General features: G+C 42.7%; 1 protein-coding gene across 3 annotated transcripts in view; it reads right to left on the reverse strand.

The window, feature by feature from the left end:
- The window catches only part of slc16a4 (solute carrier family 16 member 4), a 34,905-nt gene extending 14,530 nt beyond the window's left edge, over positions 1-20,375 (reverse strand). For 2 of the 3 annotated variants that reach the window (XM_083768297.1, XM_083768296.1), the window contains exons 1-8: positions 20,011-20,375; positions 19,694-19,749; positions 14,634-14,768; positions 7,050-7,182; positions 6,358-6,490; positions 5,074-5,217; positions 4,442-4,603; positions 2,493-3,167 (exon numbers count right to left, since the gene is read on the reverse strand). In XM_083768297.1, the coding sequence (XP_083624423.1) occupies positions 2,493-3,167; positions 4,442-4,603; positions 5,074-5,217; positions 6,358-6,490; positions 7,050-7,182; positions 14,634-14,656 (1,270 nt within the window). In that variant the 5' untranslated portion in view covers positions 14,657-14,768; positions 19,694-19,749; positions 20,011-20,375. The remainder of the gene's footprint in view (positions 1-2,492; positions 3,168-4,441; positions 4,604-5,073; positions 5,218-6,357; positions 6,491-7,049; positions 7,183-14,633; positions 14,769-19,693; positions 19,750-20,010) is intronic. The other variant, XM_083768298.1, reaches the window with a different exon arrangement.
- Positions 20,376-20,717: the final 342 nt, after the last annotated feature.

Consider the following 20,717-nt stretch of genomic DNA (forward strand, 5'->3'; position numbering starts at 1 on the left):
TCAGGTGGAAATTATCTGAATTGGTGGTGTGCTGCAGAAATACTCAAGAAACTCATTTATAACACATACATGTTTTACCATGACTTTTTCATGCTAACCACCATCATTATCTATTTTAAATGACCCCATAGGCCTAGGGAATCTCAATTTATAGATATCCATAAATTCTACAACTCTCTTTCAAATATAAGATATATAAATATCTGTCTTTCAAATATCTTGAGACCCATTCATCCAATCAACTTCACACTTGCCGGGTGTACTGCTAAGGACCCAAGGGAGTGCAGTGCATTGATTGTGAAGTCGATCGGTCGAGCACTTCTACAGGACCGCTCTGGACCGGCATGCGTATCTCGTGAACCACTCTTCCAATCAACTTCCCACTTGATGGGTGTATTGCTGAGGAGCAAGAGAAAGTGTGGTGTGAAGTAGATGGGATGAGCGGGTCTCATGCCCAGGGACGTATTAACACCCACAAGGGCCCCTGAGCCCATCATTGTTTTGGCGCGTCCCATAGTGCAGGGAGGGGGTGGGGGGTGTGCAGTGTGCACACACGGTTTCTTTAGGCCCTTGTCAGGGCCTCAAACCCAGTACCGTGCGGTCCAGTTTCCACAAAGTGTCCCTGAGAGCCAAGGGCCCCTGGGCACCGGCCCCAATGGCTAATTTGGCCCTGCTCATGCCCTGAATGGGAATTGCACTAGTAGCACCAAAACGCTTGACTAAAGTAGCCTAACACAAGCCCACGTGATTCAAACTGGTATGGGGCATCTACAATTCACATTAAGTTAAAAATTAAAATGAAATCTGTGGCTATCGATAGCCACATAGTTACTAGATTTGCCATTTGTGAACTAAGCACCAATGATTTTGGTTTTCAATAAATGTGTTGATCACATGCTATAGAGCTTAGCCATGTGATTTGATGTATGCACCTACGTAGCAGAGATAGATGTACAGAGAGACAGACAGAGATACAGACAAGCATTTTCATATTGCACTATATGTTTCTTGTCATGGACTTGACTTCCAGAAGACTGTACATGCTGTACTTGAAATACTACAATGTGTATAGCCAGTATTAGCCTCATCTACGAGCATCTTTAGAAGGTCCAGCTGTGTCCATCTCCCAAGAAATGATAATTAATTATCTTGGGATACATTTACAGAAAAGATGCTTGCCCTCAATTTGTGAACACATCAAAGTAGTGAGTGTTGGCATTATACAGTAGGGTGGAGCAGCATTTCAATAATTTACAACGCGCCACCAGGCACCCTTAAAGATTTACATGCACGTGCATGGCTGGTGAAGGAAATGCTGTTTTTTTTGTCGTTTTTTTTTTCATATGCAGTGGCCTCATCAATGGGATACTGCTGAACCCACCAGCTTTGGCCAGTAGGCCAAAGTTCAGCCTTTATGTAAGCACATTCATTACATAAGACTGCAGTCTGAGCAGCTCACAAATAATTAATGCTAAAAGTTGACTGAGGACATTTTATTTTTGCATCGCTTCTTAAACTCAGTCTAAAATGAAACCCATAGCTCTCTCTTCACAAACACAGTGAGCCTCTCCATTAGCAGCTCTGCACTAACAGACATATAGTAGGAGTCCTCTGTTTTAGTGACATTAGAAGCTACTCAAGTATCATGCATGATTTGCTTTGTAAGAATTTATCTTAACCGTCTATAGAGCCAAATATCCGTAACCGGGTGTTACGGTGACATAATGCTGTGTGTGGTCTCTTTTTTTTTTGTGGTGTCTTTTTTTTTTGGCTTTCGCCTTTATTTTTATTTATTTATGGAGGGTCAGACAGTAGGCTGACAGGAGATGGGGGGATCACATGCAGTAAAGGCCGCCGGGATCGGGAGTCGAACCCGCGGCACACTGCCAGACTGGATTGCCAGCCAAGGTGCCTGTACCGCTGAGCCACGGCCCAGGCCTGTGTGTGGTGTCTTGACTGGTTGTTGTTCTGTGGCTCGGTGCAGAAAAAACCTGACAGCGAGTATCACAGCACCTGCTGTCGGCCGTTGAAAAACCTTGTTTTCACCAGAAACGACATTCATTGTGCCGATTTGGAGATACAGGCCATTGAAAGCAGCACATAGAGTGCAAGTGGATGCGCGCGTATCTTCAAAATGTGGGCCACTGTCACACACTGTTATGCTAACGAGTGGCAGCTCGATCTGATAAAAACATGGATTAAAGAATATAAATCCTAGAAAAAGTAGGCTACGGTTCTACCGGGCTGCCAGACAAAAGTAATTCTACGCTTACTACGGTTCTGGCGGGCTCCGTGTTTTAATAAGATAATGGGCATGCATGTCCACTGTGGGACAGTGATGACAGAGCTGAAGGAGATGGGTCTTACCTGGGATGAAGCACAGGCCAAAGCACGAGACAGGATTCAGTGGCAGTGTATGATTGCGGCCTTATGCCCCAACCGGGAAGAAGAGGATAAGTAAGTAAAGTAAATATGTCCACTGTGGAGCTTACCTGCTACTGAGATGATGAAGGAAGCATCCATGGCACTGATTCCCAGGGTCCTGGCACGGGCAGACAGGTGGAAATAGGGGATAAAGTAGGCCAGCTGACTGAAGACCAGAGACCAGGTGTAGATGCAGAAGAATGGGTCCTTCAGCAAGGAGAAGTCCAACACTTTGGATTTTTGGACGGCCACCTCACAAGACGGTGTGCTGACATGGGACGGATTCCCCACAATGGCAGACCCATTCACACTGCCATTGAGCTCCGTGGAGCTGTCTGGGCTCCCCGGCTTACCCTGTCTCAGGTCATGGTGGGGTTCATGATGACCATTCATGCCATTCAAGACCAGTTTGGTCAGTTCAGGGTTTGTAGAGTGGTCCTTGGAGATCTGGGCACTTTGTCCCACTAGAGTCTCTGTTTCCCAGTGAGATGGTTGAGGAGGAGGGGAAGGGAATGAGTCTGTTTTGGATATGCCATTGGTCAGGTGAGGGGCACTATTCCCGTTCAGGCAACTCTTAGGGCGTTCCTTCTCTGAGGAGCTTTTGAGGGATGCAGCGGGGCTTTGCATCGGGGAGATGGTGGAGGTGGCGATGGCTGCAGTGGCAGGCTTTACTTTAATTGGTCTCAGAAGCATCCCGGTAGCCACAAGGTTCAGCATAAGACCCCCCAGGATCAGTAGGGCTCCTGTGGAAGATATATAGAAATCCAGGCATTCAGCCTCACACAGTCCCAAACTTCTCACTATACGCATCAGGAAGACTTTCAGTCCAAAATATAAGGACCATACAGTGTCAGTGGTGTGGCATGTTTAACCCACTGACTACGACTCAGGTACATGATACGTAGATACGCCCCTCTCTATCCTGATTGGATAAAGGATGGGCCCTAAGCTTTTTTTTACCCCAGGGGTGAACTGGGGACAGGGAGGAACTCCTTATATGGTCAGCACACTCTATAGTAGGGAGGTTTATCACAAATAAAAAATCACACCCGTGTGAACTGAGTGGTGCAACTCCCCTCTCTCCCCCCCATCTCTCTCTCTCTCTCTCTCTCTCTCTCTCTCTCTCTCTCTCTCTCTCTCTCATTAGCAGGCAACAACGGTGCCAACACAAACATTAAACGCCATTAACAATAAAGAGACAAAATGAAGTAATGAGGCACATTATGACGTAAATTCTCCCTTCATTGTCAATGGCGTTTGTACATCCCCTTTATTGTTAATGGGATTTAATGTTTGTGTTAGTGACTAAACATACTCTTTTCAAACTTCTCTTCATTGTCAATGGCGTTTTTAAAACAAACATTGTCCTAACAACAAACCTGTACGTATATAGGAGGGGCTAGCGCCCCTCAAAAATAGGTTTTGAGGGGCGCTTGATAATTTGATAATAATAATTTGTAGTTTGATGCAATGCAATGTGAGTATTACATTCAGAAAGGAAATTGATGCATAGTTTTGGTGTAAACATTTCTTATGTACTGCACAGTGTGGTTGGTAAAACAGTCTTCTCTGTTAGAGCCTCCCAATTTGGAACAGTCTCCCTACAGAAGTAAGAGAGACCTCCAACAATTTGACCTTCAAATGTGGCTTAAAGCAAACCAAATATTTCACCACGAGTAACTATTATTAACTTATTGCTAGCTCCCCTTGTCACTGGTGTCATTCTGCCCCCTGTACTATGTTTACTTGTTTTTGTTTTTGTATGGATAGCCTTTTACCACTTTTAAGAGCCTGCTCAGCGACTACAGATGAAAATTAGCCTATGGCTAACTCTGGCTCATTTACATGGATTTGCAAAATTATGTGTTGATTAATGTGCATTGTCCCTGTTGAATAAATAAATAAATAAAATAAATAAATACTCTAATAACAACCCATATAAATTGGAAACATGCCTGTAAAGCTTTTAACAACAGTGAAAGAAACACATTAGTGATTGCCACCCTCTCCCACTTACCTTGCCAAGCATATTGATCCAGCAGCAGCTGAGTGAAAGGAGCCAGGGCAAAGGTCAAACCCATCCCGGAGCGCCCAATTGCATATGCCGTAGCCAACCTCTTTCGGAAATACAATGCTGTGACGACTGAGAAGCCCTGGTATAAAAGTGCAAAACCAATCCCTAAATAAGAGAAAGAAGGTTATGGTCATTGTCGGATAACTTCCGAGTCATTTGGACGAGGACAGACAACAACTAGAACATTTGCAATTCTGGGAAATTGCAAGTGTGGTTGCTAAGTACAGCATGATGATGATGTACGATGATGTATTGACCCTAAAGACATCATATGTATAGAGAAACTTTTTGGGGTTTCTCTATAAATAAAGGTGGGCAATTATTATAGTCTGGTTGCCCTGTTAGGCAACCACACTCACAATGCTGTGTGAAACCCTCTAATAGTACAAGCCTACTGATTATATTCACAAGCGGCCATTATTCAAAGTGTAGTCGAAGACTTTAGAGTATAAAGTAAGAATAACACATAAATTACGTCAGTCTTGTGACTTTTTCTGTCCATATATGTGTAGTTTGCAGCATACACTCCATTTGACTGTAGAGTTCTAATCTGCATACCAAACATTGCTACTCACCAACTATCAATCCCATGCTGAGGTACAGGTACGTAACGCTGGTGGCAAAGACGCTCAGGAGGAAACCCAAACTGACCAGCAAAGCCCCTGCGATAGATGTCGCCCTGGTCCCAAACTTGGCACAAGCCACAGAAGCCAGGGGCGCTATGCAGATTAAAACAAATGAATAATGGTAAAATGCCACTGTATTCTTTCTACGGTAGAATTTAATATCCAATGGTATGTGTTAATTAAGAAATAAAACATGAGAGGCGTGATAAACGAGCATAATCAAAACTTTGTAACTTTAAGGGGATCGAGCCATAATATTTTAAAGTTTTTGGGGGTGGCTGCTAGCTCAGCTGGTTAGCAGTAGCACACAGTCTCTCGTATGAGAGATCTCTGCTTACTGACACATCTGGGATAATCAAAATTCACTGAATTGGCTTGGACGGCAGAGACAAAGCTATGTCTGCTGGGGCCTGGGCCGGACGTGGCTCAGCGGTCCAGGCACCTTGGCTGGTAATCCAGTCTGGCAGTGTGCAACTCCCGATCCCGACAGCCTTTACTGCATGTCCCCCCCCCATCTCTCTCATAATTTCCTGTCAGCCTACTGTCTGTCTCTCCTCTATAAAAAATAAAGGCGAAACCTACAAAAAAAACATTTAAAAAACGCTATGTATGCTGCTTTGAAAAACAACCCTGATACAGTCCCATTATGAAGCACCGCCCTAAAATCTTTGCATTGGTTCTCTGATGCAGTTATTTTTAATCGCTGATGTGCTTCCACCCAATTTTAGCCCATACATAGAATTATGCAAGACTACCGATAAGCTATAAACGTATAATGTTTGAGGACCCAGGTTTGGATTCCTACTACCGTCTTGTTTCTCCTCTCTATCTGCCCTTGGTTTCCTGTCTCTCTACGCTCTTCTGTCTGGAATAAAGTATAAAAATGAAGAAAATAAATACTCTCCCATCCCCCCCCTGGCCCCTGCACGCACTCACGCACGCACACAAAGAATCAATATTGTTGATGATATTCAATGACTGACATCACAATATACTTTGTAGGCATGTTTTGCTTATTTAGACAGTGTGGAGAAACAGGAAACCAAAGGCAGAGAGAGCAGGAGAGACAAAACACGTGTCCTTCTGAAATTGAGCCATGGACGTTGCCAGCTACGGGTCAGGTCAGCTACGGGTATGCATGGCCTGTGAGACTTTTGATATTGAATCCAGAGCTCATAATTATGTTCAGGCGGTGTGGACAACACACAGAATGGGTGTGGTGTTGACTCTGACCTGCAGATAGACGCAGTGCAGACATGATCGAGCCGATCCAGCTGATGCTCTCAGCCGAGCCACCAAAATCATCTTGGAATGCTACGAAGAAGATTCCAAAGGTCTTCAGCGTTCCCATCACCAGGACATTAACCTGGAATCATACGCATATAGAGTTGAACAGACAAAGAGGAGAATTCTCATTCAAACTTGCATCTATCCATCTATCCATCCATCTTCAACCGCTTATCCATAGTTGGGTCGCGGGGGCAACAGCTCCACCAGAGAGCTCCAGACTTCCCTCTCAAGAGAAACATTAGTAGCTTCCACCTGGGGGATCCCGAGGTGTTTCAAGGCCAGTGAGTTGATGCGATTCCTCCAACTGCGCCTTGGTCTGCCCCGGGATCTCCTCCCAGTGGGATGTGCCACGAGGACCTCCCTAGGGAGACGCCCGAGAGGCATCCTAACCAGATGCCTGAACCACCTAATCTGGCTCCTTTCCAGGTGAAGAAGCAAGAGAGACTCTACTCTGAGTCTCTCTTGCTGCTTGTATTCGTGATATCTTGCATATCAGTCTTGTAAATATAATATACATACTGTACATCTACACACACAGTTACAACTCAAGGGCTATTACTTTGATCTAAGATTCACCACGGCCAAGACTGGTTAAAGATTATTTTTGCTGTGGGAAGCGGTTAATAAAGGCGTACCAGAAAGCAGTGTATGACGACCATCCAGCCCCAGCCCCCATCTGGAGGGTCTACAAGGTCTTTCTCCATCTCCTCCTTCTTATTGGTAAGGGCAGCTCTCCTGAACAGGCCCATCTTGGCCGCCTTGACTTCACTGAGAAAATAAAAACATTCGATTCACTTTTTTCTTCTTACAGTCATTGATCGCAACACATTTTCAAATATTATGTATGTGTTTAGTTAAATATAACATTGTTACAGAACTTCATTGAATGGGCTGTACACTGTAAGCAAGGTAAATGGTGCATTTATAGCACCTTTATCCAAAGCACTTCAAGTTCACGATATGCAGTACATTCATCCATTCACACACAGATGGTTAGGCCAAATACATACAATGTTGTGGGTCCTTGACATGAAAAGGTTTGAGAACCACTGATATAGCAATATAGATATAAGGATTTAGAAGACATTTGTAGAATCAGCCTCAGGTCTTAATAGGTCTTGCTCATGGACACTTTGATACTAAAGGCTCATACATCCAGTTTTTGGTGATAGGTTATCACCGTTTTAGGTGATAGCTTATCACCTAAAACGATGATAAGAGTTGAGGCCATCATACTCGCGGTGATGTCCTTAAGGATTGACCCCGCCTCCCTGTGGTTTACCCAACTTCTAGACCAATCAGTGAACGGGGTGATAACTCCAGAGTGAAAAGACTTGTCTGATAGTGAAAACAGAGAGATGGGTCTGTGTCCGCGGTGATAGCTGATCATTACCGCGACTGACGTAATGGTGTAGTTTTCCAACCCTTTAAAAACTACACCGCAGCTACACCAAAAACTGGAGTATGTATGAGCCTTAACCAGCCTGCCAGGGATCAAACCGTGAACCTTACGACTTCCAGGTAGCTAGCTCCTCCACCTCTTGAGCCATTGCTGCCCCGACAATTAATTCACCTGTTTCACTTTCAGCCACGTCTCAATTACAGGTAGACTCTTTATTATACATGTAACTAAGTTGTAGCTTGTCTGTTACTACTACCAAACTACTTCCTCAGACTGAGATGTCTTTGAGAGGCATATGTTTTTAAAACATTCATCCTCATAACCTGACAGAAAAAAAAGAATATCAATATCTCAGAATGTCGTAGGTGACAGGTCTACAGGTATTTGAAACGGGCAACAATTGATTACCGTTTTTTTATTCCTTTTATTCTTGTGTAGAGACAAAAGAAACCGCCGGCAGTGAGAGAGGAGAGACATGCCAGATAAGAGGGTCAGATTCAAAATCGGGTCCTTGTGCTGACTTTGAGCATATACAGTATGGTCTGTCTGCTAACTTGGCTGAGGCACCAGGCACCCCCATCGATTCTCTTTTAAATACAGATTGGTATATATGTATGAGAAAACTCAATAATGTCTCCCCTTATACAAAGTTCCCATCATCCTTATTGACTCTTCAGCGAATAAATAAATAATTACTATGAATGCAATGTATTACTCTGACCAGAGACCTTATTACTAGACCTCTCTCTCGTCTCTACCCATTCATCTATGGCTCCTCTTGCAAGTTGAAATAATTTAATTATCATTTATTTTCAGCAAATAAATCTGTTGTTTCACACTTACATACATATGTGAATGTGAAACAATTGGATATGCATGTTCAAAGAATAGGATTTCTTGTTCTACTGAATGAAAAACAAATCTTCATATTGTCTTAGATGGCATTTAACAGTAGATAGCTAGCTATATGCTGCAATAACTCACAGCAGTCAATGGAATGTGAAATAGGATAGTTACATAGTAGCCAAAACCAGTTACATCTATCTTCTACCACCTCTTTTTCTCAGTATTACAGTTACTGCACTGAACTAGATATCTGAGTGTCCTCACTGTAAATCACTGTCGCAGCACATGTAAATATTTAATCACATGAGTCAGTTAACTCTACTTGTGTCAGCAACGATCTTGCAGATTTCTTGCAGATTTTAAAACATTTTATGTGTTTATTTGACAGGTACAGCGTACAATGAATGTATTGCTGGATTTAGCTAAATTATAATTTCTATTCGTAGTCCCTGGCCGTGAAGTACATAATGTGACACCACACTGTTGTTGTCACCTGTTAGGTTAAATAAGTTATTTGAGGATGTCTCATTGTGGTGTTACTCTTCTGTGTGTGTGTGTGTGTGTGTGTGTGTGTGTGTGTGTGTGTGTGTGTGTGTGTGTGTGTGTGTGTGTGTGTGTCTGTGTGTGGTGTGTGTGTGTGTGTGTGTGTGTGTGTGTGTGTGTGTGTGTGTGTGTGTGTTTTTGTGTGTGTTTTTGTGTGTGTGAGTGTGAGTGTGTGTGTGCGGCGTGCGTGTGTGTGTGTGTGTGTGTGTGCGTGCAGCGTGTGTGCGAGCGAGCGATCATTCTGTGCATAGCGTACGCCATACTTGTATGCGGGGTCATGTCTAAGGTCACAAGGCTTGTTGTGGAGTGATTTATGAGATTGACATGGGTTACCGTTATGCTTATGTTGTAATCCAGCTCTGGAGTAGTGTGACTTGGCACCCCACAAAGAGGCAAAGTGTGCCCATGTAAATTAATTTCACTTGCATCAGTTTTTCCCCTGGGGTAGTCTGTCCCCCTTAAGACTTTGATTTATTTCTACAGTTCCTCATTGTATAATTATCTGTGAAAATGCACAGAGATGTTCTCATACCATCATCCTGGTTGTACAAAACGACCACAGTCCTTTTAAGAGGCATCTTAACATGCCACAATGCCACATACCTTAAAAAGCAATCTCCTCACAGAAACTAAAAACATGTCAATCACAAACCAAAGACCCAGCTCGATTGCCAGATTTCTGGTAAGGAGTTTACCACAGCACCTACGTTGACATCCAGTGTGTAGTGGTTTTCACTTTGAAAATCAATTATTGTTGCAGACATCCATAAGAAGCATTATATTTTGTCGTTTGGCGGTATATCCTGCGCCCCAAATAGCCAATCTATAAGCTCACAACATATCGTGATGCGTTGTGAGCTTGTAGATCAGCTGTTTTCAGCATGGGACACCATCGTACGAAGAAGTAAATCAGGCTTTAGACAGCGAGCACAGAGAGGATTAAGTCGGGAATGAATCGGGCCAGTGTACTGCAGGGCAGGCAAAGCATTTCCTTCCATGTGCTGTTCACAAGTTGTCCCCAGAGTGTGTTTGAGAGTGCATGGCATGCTTGTGAATATGCGGTGGGTCTGAATGTTTGGTCGATGGGGGATTTAAGATCAGTGCCTTGTAGTGCGGTATTAGCACCATATTATTGCAAACATCCACCTAGACTTTCTCACTCTGTCTCCCTCTCTCTCTTTTCTTTCATGTTACAATCTCTCTTAAAGGCTGAGTTGGGATAATGACCCTGGTTTGCTCTCCAAGAAACAACACATGCCTCCATCTGTGTCACATATGGAACATAATTATTAAGAAAATCTGTTTAGTAAATTCTATCAGCTGCCAAAGCGGAATTGCAGGAAGAAATATCTTCCTGCAAGTATCTTCGCAATTTAGATTGATACTGTACCACTACCAAGAATAGTAACTAGAATAGCAGGAAGAAGTATCTTGCCTACAATGACATGATCAATGGGGGATTCCAATATAATAGAAAATGCAGCCTTTCTCTTCCTGTTCTGGCATAATAATAATATTTTATAATAAAAAAATAAAAAGTCAACCATTACCTGAGGTAATTGAAAACACACATCCCTGGTTCTGGTGACTGATAATGTACTTTGAATGCATAATTCGAAAAGTAAACTACAAAAAAATTTATGAACTGCAAAAGATTATATTTTACTTTTAATGTCACAAGATATACTGGGTAGACTGTCATCAGGGTTTCAAATTGTTGAACTCCAGTGGCCCTAATGGCCCAGTGAGCATGGACATTCCACATACTTGCTGAATCCTGTTTTGGGGGTCTGGGCTGTCTGGCTTTGGGATCATCTTGTGTCATACCCCTTTCCTGTCTCCTGACACTGTCCTTAGGATGCCTTCAAATAATCATTAAAATCACACCCGTGTGAAGTGAGTGGTGCAACTCCGTGTGGGGGTCCCTGGGGGGTCCCCGGAAGTTCCAGACCCACGGGACCACGGCCAGGGTGCCGGGTCGGTTCCGGCGAGCCACCCCACGTCCGAAACGGTAGAGAAATGAGGGAGTTACCATGTGGGGGTCTCCGGGGAGTCCCCGGGGGGGGAAGGGGGTCCCGGAACATCCAGACCCCCAGGAACGCGCCCAGGGGGCCGGGCCGATTTCCGGCAAACCGCCCCATGTCCGAAACGGTTGAGAAATGACAGAGTTACCGTGTGGAGGTCCCTCTACTGTACCCTCTACTGTACTGTTACTGTACTGTACTGGCACACCTGAAATCATCATATACAGTTAATATGTGCGTGTGTGTTTGTGTGTGTATTAGGTTGCGCACAGGTGGTGAAAAACAACCATGCTGTTTTCATGCTCAGACCACCCAGCCACCCACACACATAGCTCTGTAAGGGAGTGGTTGCGCCACTCAAAAATGGCAACCAGGTGAACTCCACAAGGCGATACAGACACTCGACTGAAATACTTGTTCTATCATTTTCTATAAATTAAGCAAAGAACAGTGGTAGTGTCATATGGCACAACTATAATTAACAACTCTCAAAGAATGAATGGAAAACCACTACAATATTCACTGGTATTTATATGATGTACCTCTCAAACTATAAAATCTTCTGATCTTGAGAACATTTGTTTTAAAGATTTTAGCAGAGAATACAGGGTAGCCTATTGAAACCCACACAGTAAAATGAAGTCTCAAATGATATGATTATGTGCATCTATTTGCATATACTTAAATCTCCAATCCAGGATTTATGTAAATTAATAAATCAGTATTTTATTTGTCTGTATGGTGGAGTATGAAAAATGTTGACTAGGTTCTCTGGTCGCACTGCTAGCAGACACTGTGGGTCTACTGTCATATTGCAATACACCGAATGCTTTTCTTTTGTATCTAATTTCATCACTTCACATGACTGGTTCTAAAAGCATTGGGCGTTTGTTAATGGCTGTTCTCGGCTCTGTTCTAGCCCATATTGAATTTAGATATCCCCAGACGTAGGTGGAGATCTCTGATCGTATGGCTATTGGCTACGAAAGACTAAATTACAATATATGAAAGCAGTAGGGACTAGGCACTCCAACATTCACCCCGACCATCCACCACCACCACACGTTGACTTGCTATGCCTCCGACGACCTTCCATTCATTCTCTAACCCCTAACCTTAACCTTTACTATTGTCTGTAGCCTACATGCCCGACCTTCACCCGACCGTCACCTTCATGTGGACCAGTAAAATGTATGTTAAAATACAGTAAATTACCATATTATTCAGTTATTTACATTATGGCATACTCATGGGTGGGGAAACCTCACCTCGACACAGGGTTTTAGGATCAGTCTGTCTTGATCTGAACTAAGCATGATTGTACTGGTTTCCTTTTGAGAAGCTCGTGGCAACAGAGCGGGAAGAGAAACCGAACACCAACTCGACTACTATGCAATTAGCCTAGGGCAAATAGAGGAATTGAGGATGCTACACTGTCACTCATCTTATTCAACATGCTGTTTAAACATGTAGAGGGGTATAAAACAGTTATTCTATGACTTTTCTTCAGCCTTTAACACCATCCAACCCTACATTATAGTCACAAGGCCTGAGTCACAACTTAAATGGCACTTCATCAGATCTACATCTACTATATGCTCTTCTACTGTTCTACAGGCTCACCTCAAGGCTGTGTTCTCTCACCCTTAGTTACTTTACATTCTGTACACAAATATGCGCCAACGTAAAGATAATGAAAACATAGTGAAATTTGCAGATGACACAGTCATTACCCAACTTAAACTGTAAGACTATGATCATTAAAAATCAGGCTGTGGAATGTGTAGATATAGCTATAATATAATATAAGTATCTTGGATCAGTCATGGACTCCAAACTAACGCAGAACTGTGAGGCAGTGTGTAGAAAAGGACATTAGTCAGTCAGTCTTAGAAATCTGTCTCACATTGACAAAACCATTGTGTCACAGTCTCTGTCAGTGTCTGTGTTTGTCTATGTGTGTCTTTGTGAGTGGGCGTGTGTTTTGTGGTATAGGCTTGGCACACCTGGTTCCAGTTCCCTAATCTCCCTCACCTGCCTGGCATCAGCTAATCATCCTCCAGTCTATAAATGTTTGGTCTTCTCCCCGCGCCAATGCCAGATCGTTTCACAACCTCAGTGCGTGGTAACGCTTCTAGTCAAACTCTCTAGTATTTTTCCTTGTGAATCCTTAGTGTTAGTATTTTTGGAACCTTGATTTTTTGCTTCTCGTGACTTTTGATCCTTGCTCTTCTCCTTTTTTCTCAGTGATATTCTGACCAGCCTCTTGCCTTGCCTGCCTGCCACCAGCCTCAGCCTGCTCGACCACACCGAATATAGCAGGTCTACAAGCTCCTTTTTTCCTCCTGTGTTTTTTTAATAAACACCCTTGGACTTTGACTTTGTTGTGTTCTGCTTTTGGGTCTGCCAGTTTTTACAAAGTGTGACATGATTACCCTTTTACGGAATCAATCTGGTCTTTTCCCTTGTGTCATGGATTGTTAACCTATCCATGTGAACAAAAAATGTCTATACCACCAAATTAAGTGGGCCAGTAAGCTTATAGGAGTTGTATATACTGTACATTGTACACACAAGAATGTCACTCTAGCTGGATAAAATAGTAGCCAGCTGGGCACTGGGGACCTGGGGGTGGGTGGATGGACCAGGGGTTTTATATGGTTTAATTATTACACACTTTATAGCTATATTCCTGGGATTTGCAGCCATCATAATAAACAAAAGAATAAAAATAAATTTGGTGTAAAGATAAATGAATTATAGAAGTATATAAGTAGTTAATAAGTAAGACAGCAATTCAATGTAACCTCAACTAACTTTTCTCAGAACACTGTCAGCTACTCTGAAGTGAAGATTATGCCTCAATATGAGGCATATGGAACAATACAAAATACTTATGGCCTTTTATTTCTGAATTGTTTTGTATTTGGATATTATTTTGGAATATTTAATTATTAGTTGGTATATTTTTGTAATATTTGTATCTTGTATTATATTACGTTTTTTCGTGTTCCTATAGAGCAGAATTTGTGTGCTGTTGGGTGAGGTGGTGAATGTTGGTGTGTGTATGGCAGATTTAATGCAGGCAGAGTTAACTTGCAGATTGACAGATCCAGCCTCTGCCCGTGGGGAATTGTTCCCTGCTCCTGTTGATTGACTCGATTCATGCCCTGGCCACTGGTTGGCTGTAGCCCTGGGTGCATCTATTCAAAAGCTTGTCTTTGTTGACAGATTGACAGTTGATTCAAGCACATCCAAACACACGCCCCTCTTTCATTTTGTGTTGTGAGTTGGCTCTCCCCCCTGCACCACACATATCACGCAGATGACCTATTTCTCATTCATTATGGCACATTTTGACAAATGGTGACAATATTGACTGCAAAATCTGAGGCGAGATTTACCTGTTGTGTTCTTTTGGTAGCATGGTTGAAGGTTCTGGAGCTGATAAGAAGAGACGTTTCAAAATCCTAGTGTCATCCTCTGACTTCAATGATTAGGTCTTGAATCTACAGTTTGCCTCAAAGTTAACCAAACACCTGCAACATAAAAGACATGGACAATGTGATTCAGTGACTCCGCACGCACGCACACACCCACGCCCTGGCATAAGTAGCCTTGCCGAGCCATGAGGCCCATAGGGCAGGAGCCTATCTCCTGTTTCTGTAGCGTGAGGCAGCTTGATGTACAAGTACACCCCCTGGACATGACGCTAGTATGTCGCAGCACGCCCTGGCATGCCCTTCATTAATTTGTCTGTGGCAAAAATTTAATATTGACGAAAATGTCCATCACGAGCTGCCATGGTGATGACCCCTGCTCCTAACTCTGCATCCTCTGGGGGAGGATGTGGAGGTGGTGGCCACATACAAGTTCCTAGTACACATGAACAGTAAACTGAACTGGACTGATGAAACTGAGCCACTCTACAGGAAGGGACACAGCAAGTTCAGGCTGCTGCAGATGTTCAACCTGTCTGTAGTACTATGCAGTGTCCTCTTTGTAAGTTTGGGCGGGGTCAACTACGTGGGGAGAGCCAAACAGGTGGCATGATGGCATCCGGTGCAGCAGGCTAGTGGGTGAAATGTACTGTAGGGAATGTGGCTCACCTGTTTCTTTATAAAGCCAGTCACAATCAGGCCCATATTAGTGAGGCTATGGGCAATGTGGTAGCCAGAGTTGACTTGAAAAGAAGTCAATCTCTTGGCTCTTTTGTGTCTACGTTTAATGCATGTTAAGAAGTATATTTGTTGCCTAAAGGTTAATGTTCCTTTGTTTCTGTTAATATGTTAATATGCTTAACTTCAGAAGCCAAAAGATCTTTGAGGGCCTATGCCCAGCTTTCCGGGTTTGTAAACACAAAAATTGAAGATAAAAGTGAAGACAGAAAAGTGAGGACGCAATTTGTGATTGGCCAGAATGAGATGATGTATGATAAGAGCGCCCCTCATTTCACATGGGCGTGATTTGTTTTTCTTCTTTGAGAACCACTGATCTATTACTATGATAGAGTGCAGGTACACATGATGACCTGATTATATGGGCAGACTGGACACATTTCCTAATGACTCAATCAGGCAAGCTGGTACACCTACTCTTCTTGAGATTATTTCTCTCTCTCTATTTTCAGTGGAATTTCTTAACCAGACTTCCCAGTAACTGACAACATTGACGCACTTCCACGGACCAGCTAGAGCATAAAAGTTTAGTGCACTGGAAGAAAATACAAAATCTTCAGTTAGCTACATTAATATAATGCATGGTCAGGACCACATGCAATACCTTCATGGACCACCAGTGGTCCACGGACCACCTGTTTCTAACCTGATATCTGGAAGCAGTGCCAGCAACATCTGAGCACTTCGTGGGGGGCAATATGCATTGCATAGGCAGATGAAGGTTGTTTGTGCCAGGCTAGTTTTAACTAACCTACAGAGATGAAAGAGATACTGACTGATTAAGGAACCTCATTTATGTCCCTTCAGGAACTATATGAGCTGCTGGGCATAAAATCAATTTTGTTCAGTGTGTACCACAATGAGACAGATGGACTGGTCGAACAGTTTAATTGAACACTTAAAGCCATGGTTAAAGGTATATTCAGTGATTTCACTCAAAAAAACCTTAGGTTTCGTTTTTGCCTTGGGACCCAAACTTTCGTCCAATCAGGATAGTCAAAAACGAAACCTAAGGTTTTTTGACCCCCAGGGGTTAACTGGGGACAGGGAGGAACTCCTTATATGGTCAGCACACTCTATAGTAGAGAGGATTATCACCACAAAACAAAAAAATAAGTGATATTTGAATTAAAGGTATATTCAGTGATTTCACTTAATTCAAATATCACTTATTTTTTTGTTTTGTTGTGATAATCCTCCCTACTATAGAGTGTGCTGGCCATATAAGGAGTTCCTCCCTGTCCCCAGTTAACCCCTGGGGGTCAAAAAACCTTAGGTTTCGTTTTTGACTCTCTATCCTGATTGGACGAAAGGCTGGGTCCCACAGCCAAAAACGAAACCTAAGGTTTTTTGAGTGAAATCACTGAATATACCTTTAAGTGAAATCACTGAATATACCTTTAACAAAAATGTGGCTGGATGCCCTGCAGTTTGCAGTGCACATAAGCAAGAATGAAATTCAGTACCTCCTTGACCTGAGAGCAAAGCTACATGCACTTGCACGTGATGCAGACCCAATGGTAGCAGTGACTGTACAACGGTGGGACGCATGCAGCAGAGACAATTTTCAAAAGGAAATACTGTACTTGTATTAATCCCAACTTCTAAACGAGATCCAAATTTCATACGAAATGGCAAGGGCCCTTCATGATCACACAATGAGTGTGGGTTGCCGAATGCCGACTATGACGTGGGAATCTCAGATCTATAATCTCAAGCTAGACTGAGCAGGTCCCTGTTTTTGTGGCCACCACATTAATTGAGTTTAAGGTTCAAGGTGTCTTTATTTTTGAGTGGTGCAACCACTCCTACAACCAGCAATGTCTGTGTGTCTGTGTCCGTGTGTGTCTGTGTTCACCTATCTATGTGTGACGTTAATGAGCACCAGTATAATGAGTACCAGTAGGGGCGCTGTTGTGCCAGAAACAGAGAGAGAGTGCTGCAGTTGCCTGCTAATGAGAGAGAGAGAGGGGGGGGGGGAGTTGCACCACTCAGTTCACACAGGTGTGATTTTTTACATATTCTATGGCTACAAACGAGTAAAATATTTTGTTTTGTTGTTCGAGAGAGATTAACTGGGCCATGAGGTGCGAGAATCAAGCCAAAATACCTCACCCCTTTGGGACATCATGGCGACAATTCATGGATCTGACCTTGTGACATCTTGTGACATCATGGAAACCCTTAGATTTCCATATATGGTTGTCAGTCCATCACGCCTTGTGACATCACACCTCGAGACGCGCTCCATATGTCAATCTGACATCATCAAACCCTCTACACTCAAGACACACTATATATGGCCATGAACCCTGGCCATACCTGTTTTCTATTGTCCTTTTGACCTCATCAAACCCTGGATAGCCATACATGGAGAAGACTGGATCATCACCTACAGCTGCATATATGGAGCTGGCCAGTAAATCTTCTTCTGACCTCACTGACACCAGATTAATAGTTTAACTTGTGCTTCTCAACTGTGCCGTGTATATATAACTGAGCCCATATAGCCAAACTGTGACAGTCTCATGATAACCAGTGTGGTTGCCGCGATGTGAGTCACACTTGCAAATGAACCAGTAAGTAAGTAAGTACATTTTATTTATATAGCACCTTTCACAGAGAGGACTCACAAAGTGCTTTACATGATGCAATAAAATACAAATAAAACCAAGTTGGTACAACACATGGATGTGGAGCTGACTATCCTCACCCTGGATCTCCATAGGCCTAGCAACTCTACATCTGACCTCACTGACACCAGATTAATATAATAACATAAGTTGACAAATGAATTCATGAAGAAGTATATTCATTCTTTTATTGGATGATGTACGACAACAAGAGCGCCCCTCACTTCACTCGGGTGTGATTTTTTTATTTAATTTGGTAGGGCATTCCACAGGTGTATCCTTTGGTCAGTCATCTTATTCAGTAAATTAACTCCTGCTTCTCAACTGTGCCGTATTAAGAAGCGCTGTTGTTTCAGCGCGACCTCGTCCCTTTAGGGCGAGGTTGCTTCTCGCCCTCGGGGCGTCTTACTGGTAGATATAGATGTAGTGATGTCATTAAAATACATTATCTTTGGACAGACAGACAGACAGTTTTTTGAGGGGTGATATATCCTATGTCCAGCTTTTATTGTGTGTGCTAACACAAAATTTGTCCTAACACAAACATTGCGTAACACAAACATTGAAGACGAAGGTGAGGACACAAATTGTGATTGGCCAGAATGAGATGATTGTACGATGATAAGAGCGCCCCTCACTTCACCATTTTTTTTTACTCAACCTTAATCCAGGTAGGCTAATCTCCCACAAATCAAAGTATTTGGATGCCAAAAGAATATAATTCAAATTCAGTAACACCATTCATTGTGTGACTACCGTAACTGACCAATGAGGACTTGGAAAATGCCCAAAGTAGGTCAGACAAAAAAGGAAAGATGCCATTCAAGTTCTTCAGGTGAAAAACTCAATTGGAAGGCACTGAAATTGACCAGGACTGGATATTTTTCAGGGAAATTACTTAGTTTTGTGTAAATTGCGAAGTTTAGGTTTTAGTCACTGTACATTTGCACATGTGATTTGTCCTCTGCATTTACCCATTTAACTTTTGCATATCTTGTATTTTGTACATCTTGTACGTAGTCTATCAGTGTTATTTACTATCTATCAGTGAAGTCCAGATATGTGTCTCTAGATGTCTTGGTAGTACTCAATCATCATGCAATAATAATAATTATCTAAAATAATTATCAGTATGGGCCATACTGATAATACTGGACTAGGCATTGGACTAGCCATACTGTATGGCTAGTCCAATGCCTGCTTATTGCTGTAAAATGTGTAGTTCCTGTGTAGTAATACAAATATTTAATTACTAAATGACCAAGCTCAATCCCTTGTGAATCCCTTGTAACGAGTTGCTTTCTCCATGGTGTTATGGTGCCTGGCTCAAAGTGACTTGACCTCTAATAAGGTCGCCCTGAAACACCAAATATCTGCAACTGGATCACCTCCCAGACATAGACCATTTAGTCTAGGTCGGTGATCCAGTTGCAGATATTTGTTGTTTATGAATTTTAGAGACCATCTCTTTTAGAGCCCATACTATTGATGAAGCTCCTTAACAAAGAAAAACAATAAGGAATTGTGAGATGTTGTTGTAAAGAACTTTGTGTTTGGTTGAAAGCTTGGCTTATAGTCTATATTATCCCTGCAAATTAAGCGAATGGATCAAGCATGCATCCACAGCAGTGTGAACTGAAAACACGGTCTTACCGTGTTGTGAGCCAGTTGTTATCTTCGGTTCGCGAGCCTGTTGTGTTCCCACATTGCTGGTTCAAAAATAAATTTGCATAATTCAAAAAAAGAATATATATATATATAAACAAAATGCATGTGCCCAATGACATTTAATGGACAGACACAAAGACTTTTGTGTTAAAAAGTTGTTTTGGACAAACGTCTACATCACATTTTTAATTCCATGTCTACAACTATTAATCGAAAATCGGCGTTAATGCCATAAACCCTCATAATTTAAATCTAATTAAGACGCGTGTATTGCATAAAGCGAATACATAGGCTACACGTACCTGTCATCACAATGATCACATCCAGTCCTTGGCTCGATCACTTCTCCACGTAATTCAATAAATCTCAATTAGCCTACAGATATAGGCATATATATATATTTATGATACCGTGCGCCTGTCATGTGTGAGTCCTACTAGAAAGCTGTGCGTGTCTGCTATACGAATGCCTGTGGTTTGTTGGTAAAATAAAGTTGTTGCGGGACCCTTGTCCTGGAGGATGCTCCTGCCATAACTTAACTTATTGCCGTTTGGAGTGGGTTGTTCCTCTGACTTGCGTCTCAGTCACAACATTGTTGCCTGTGAGAGAATGGTCGCGAAAACCAAAGCCTTGTACGTCGGGGATAAACCACGTGACAACTGCTAAAAAAAAAACTCTTGAAAAAAACTGCTGTCAAAACATCAAGAGAATCGCCCTCTGACGTGACGTAGATCAGTGCAGGACGTGTAGACTGTTGTTGCGGAGGAGTCCAGTCAAAGACAGTGCAATTAACGCTTGGTCTGGGATTGCTGTGGGCACAGGTCGCCACTGCAAAGCTGCGCCCATTGGACGACGCAAGTGTTCCATCACCATGTCATCTGTGATGTCATGTACATAACATAACAGATAGACGGACCCACAATCTACAGTCAGTATACGGCCTATAGCCACACACACACACACACACACACACACACACACACACACACACACACACACACACACACAC

The sequence above is a fragment of the Protomyctophum parallelum genome (genome assembly GCF_964188405.1).
Source record: "Protomyctophum parallelum genome assembly, chromosome: 7".
In the NCBI taxonomy this organism is placed as follows: Eukaryota; Metazoa; Chordata; class Actinopteri; order Myctophiformes; family Myctophidae; genus Protomyctophum; species Protomyctophum parallelum.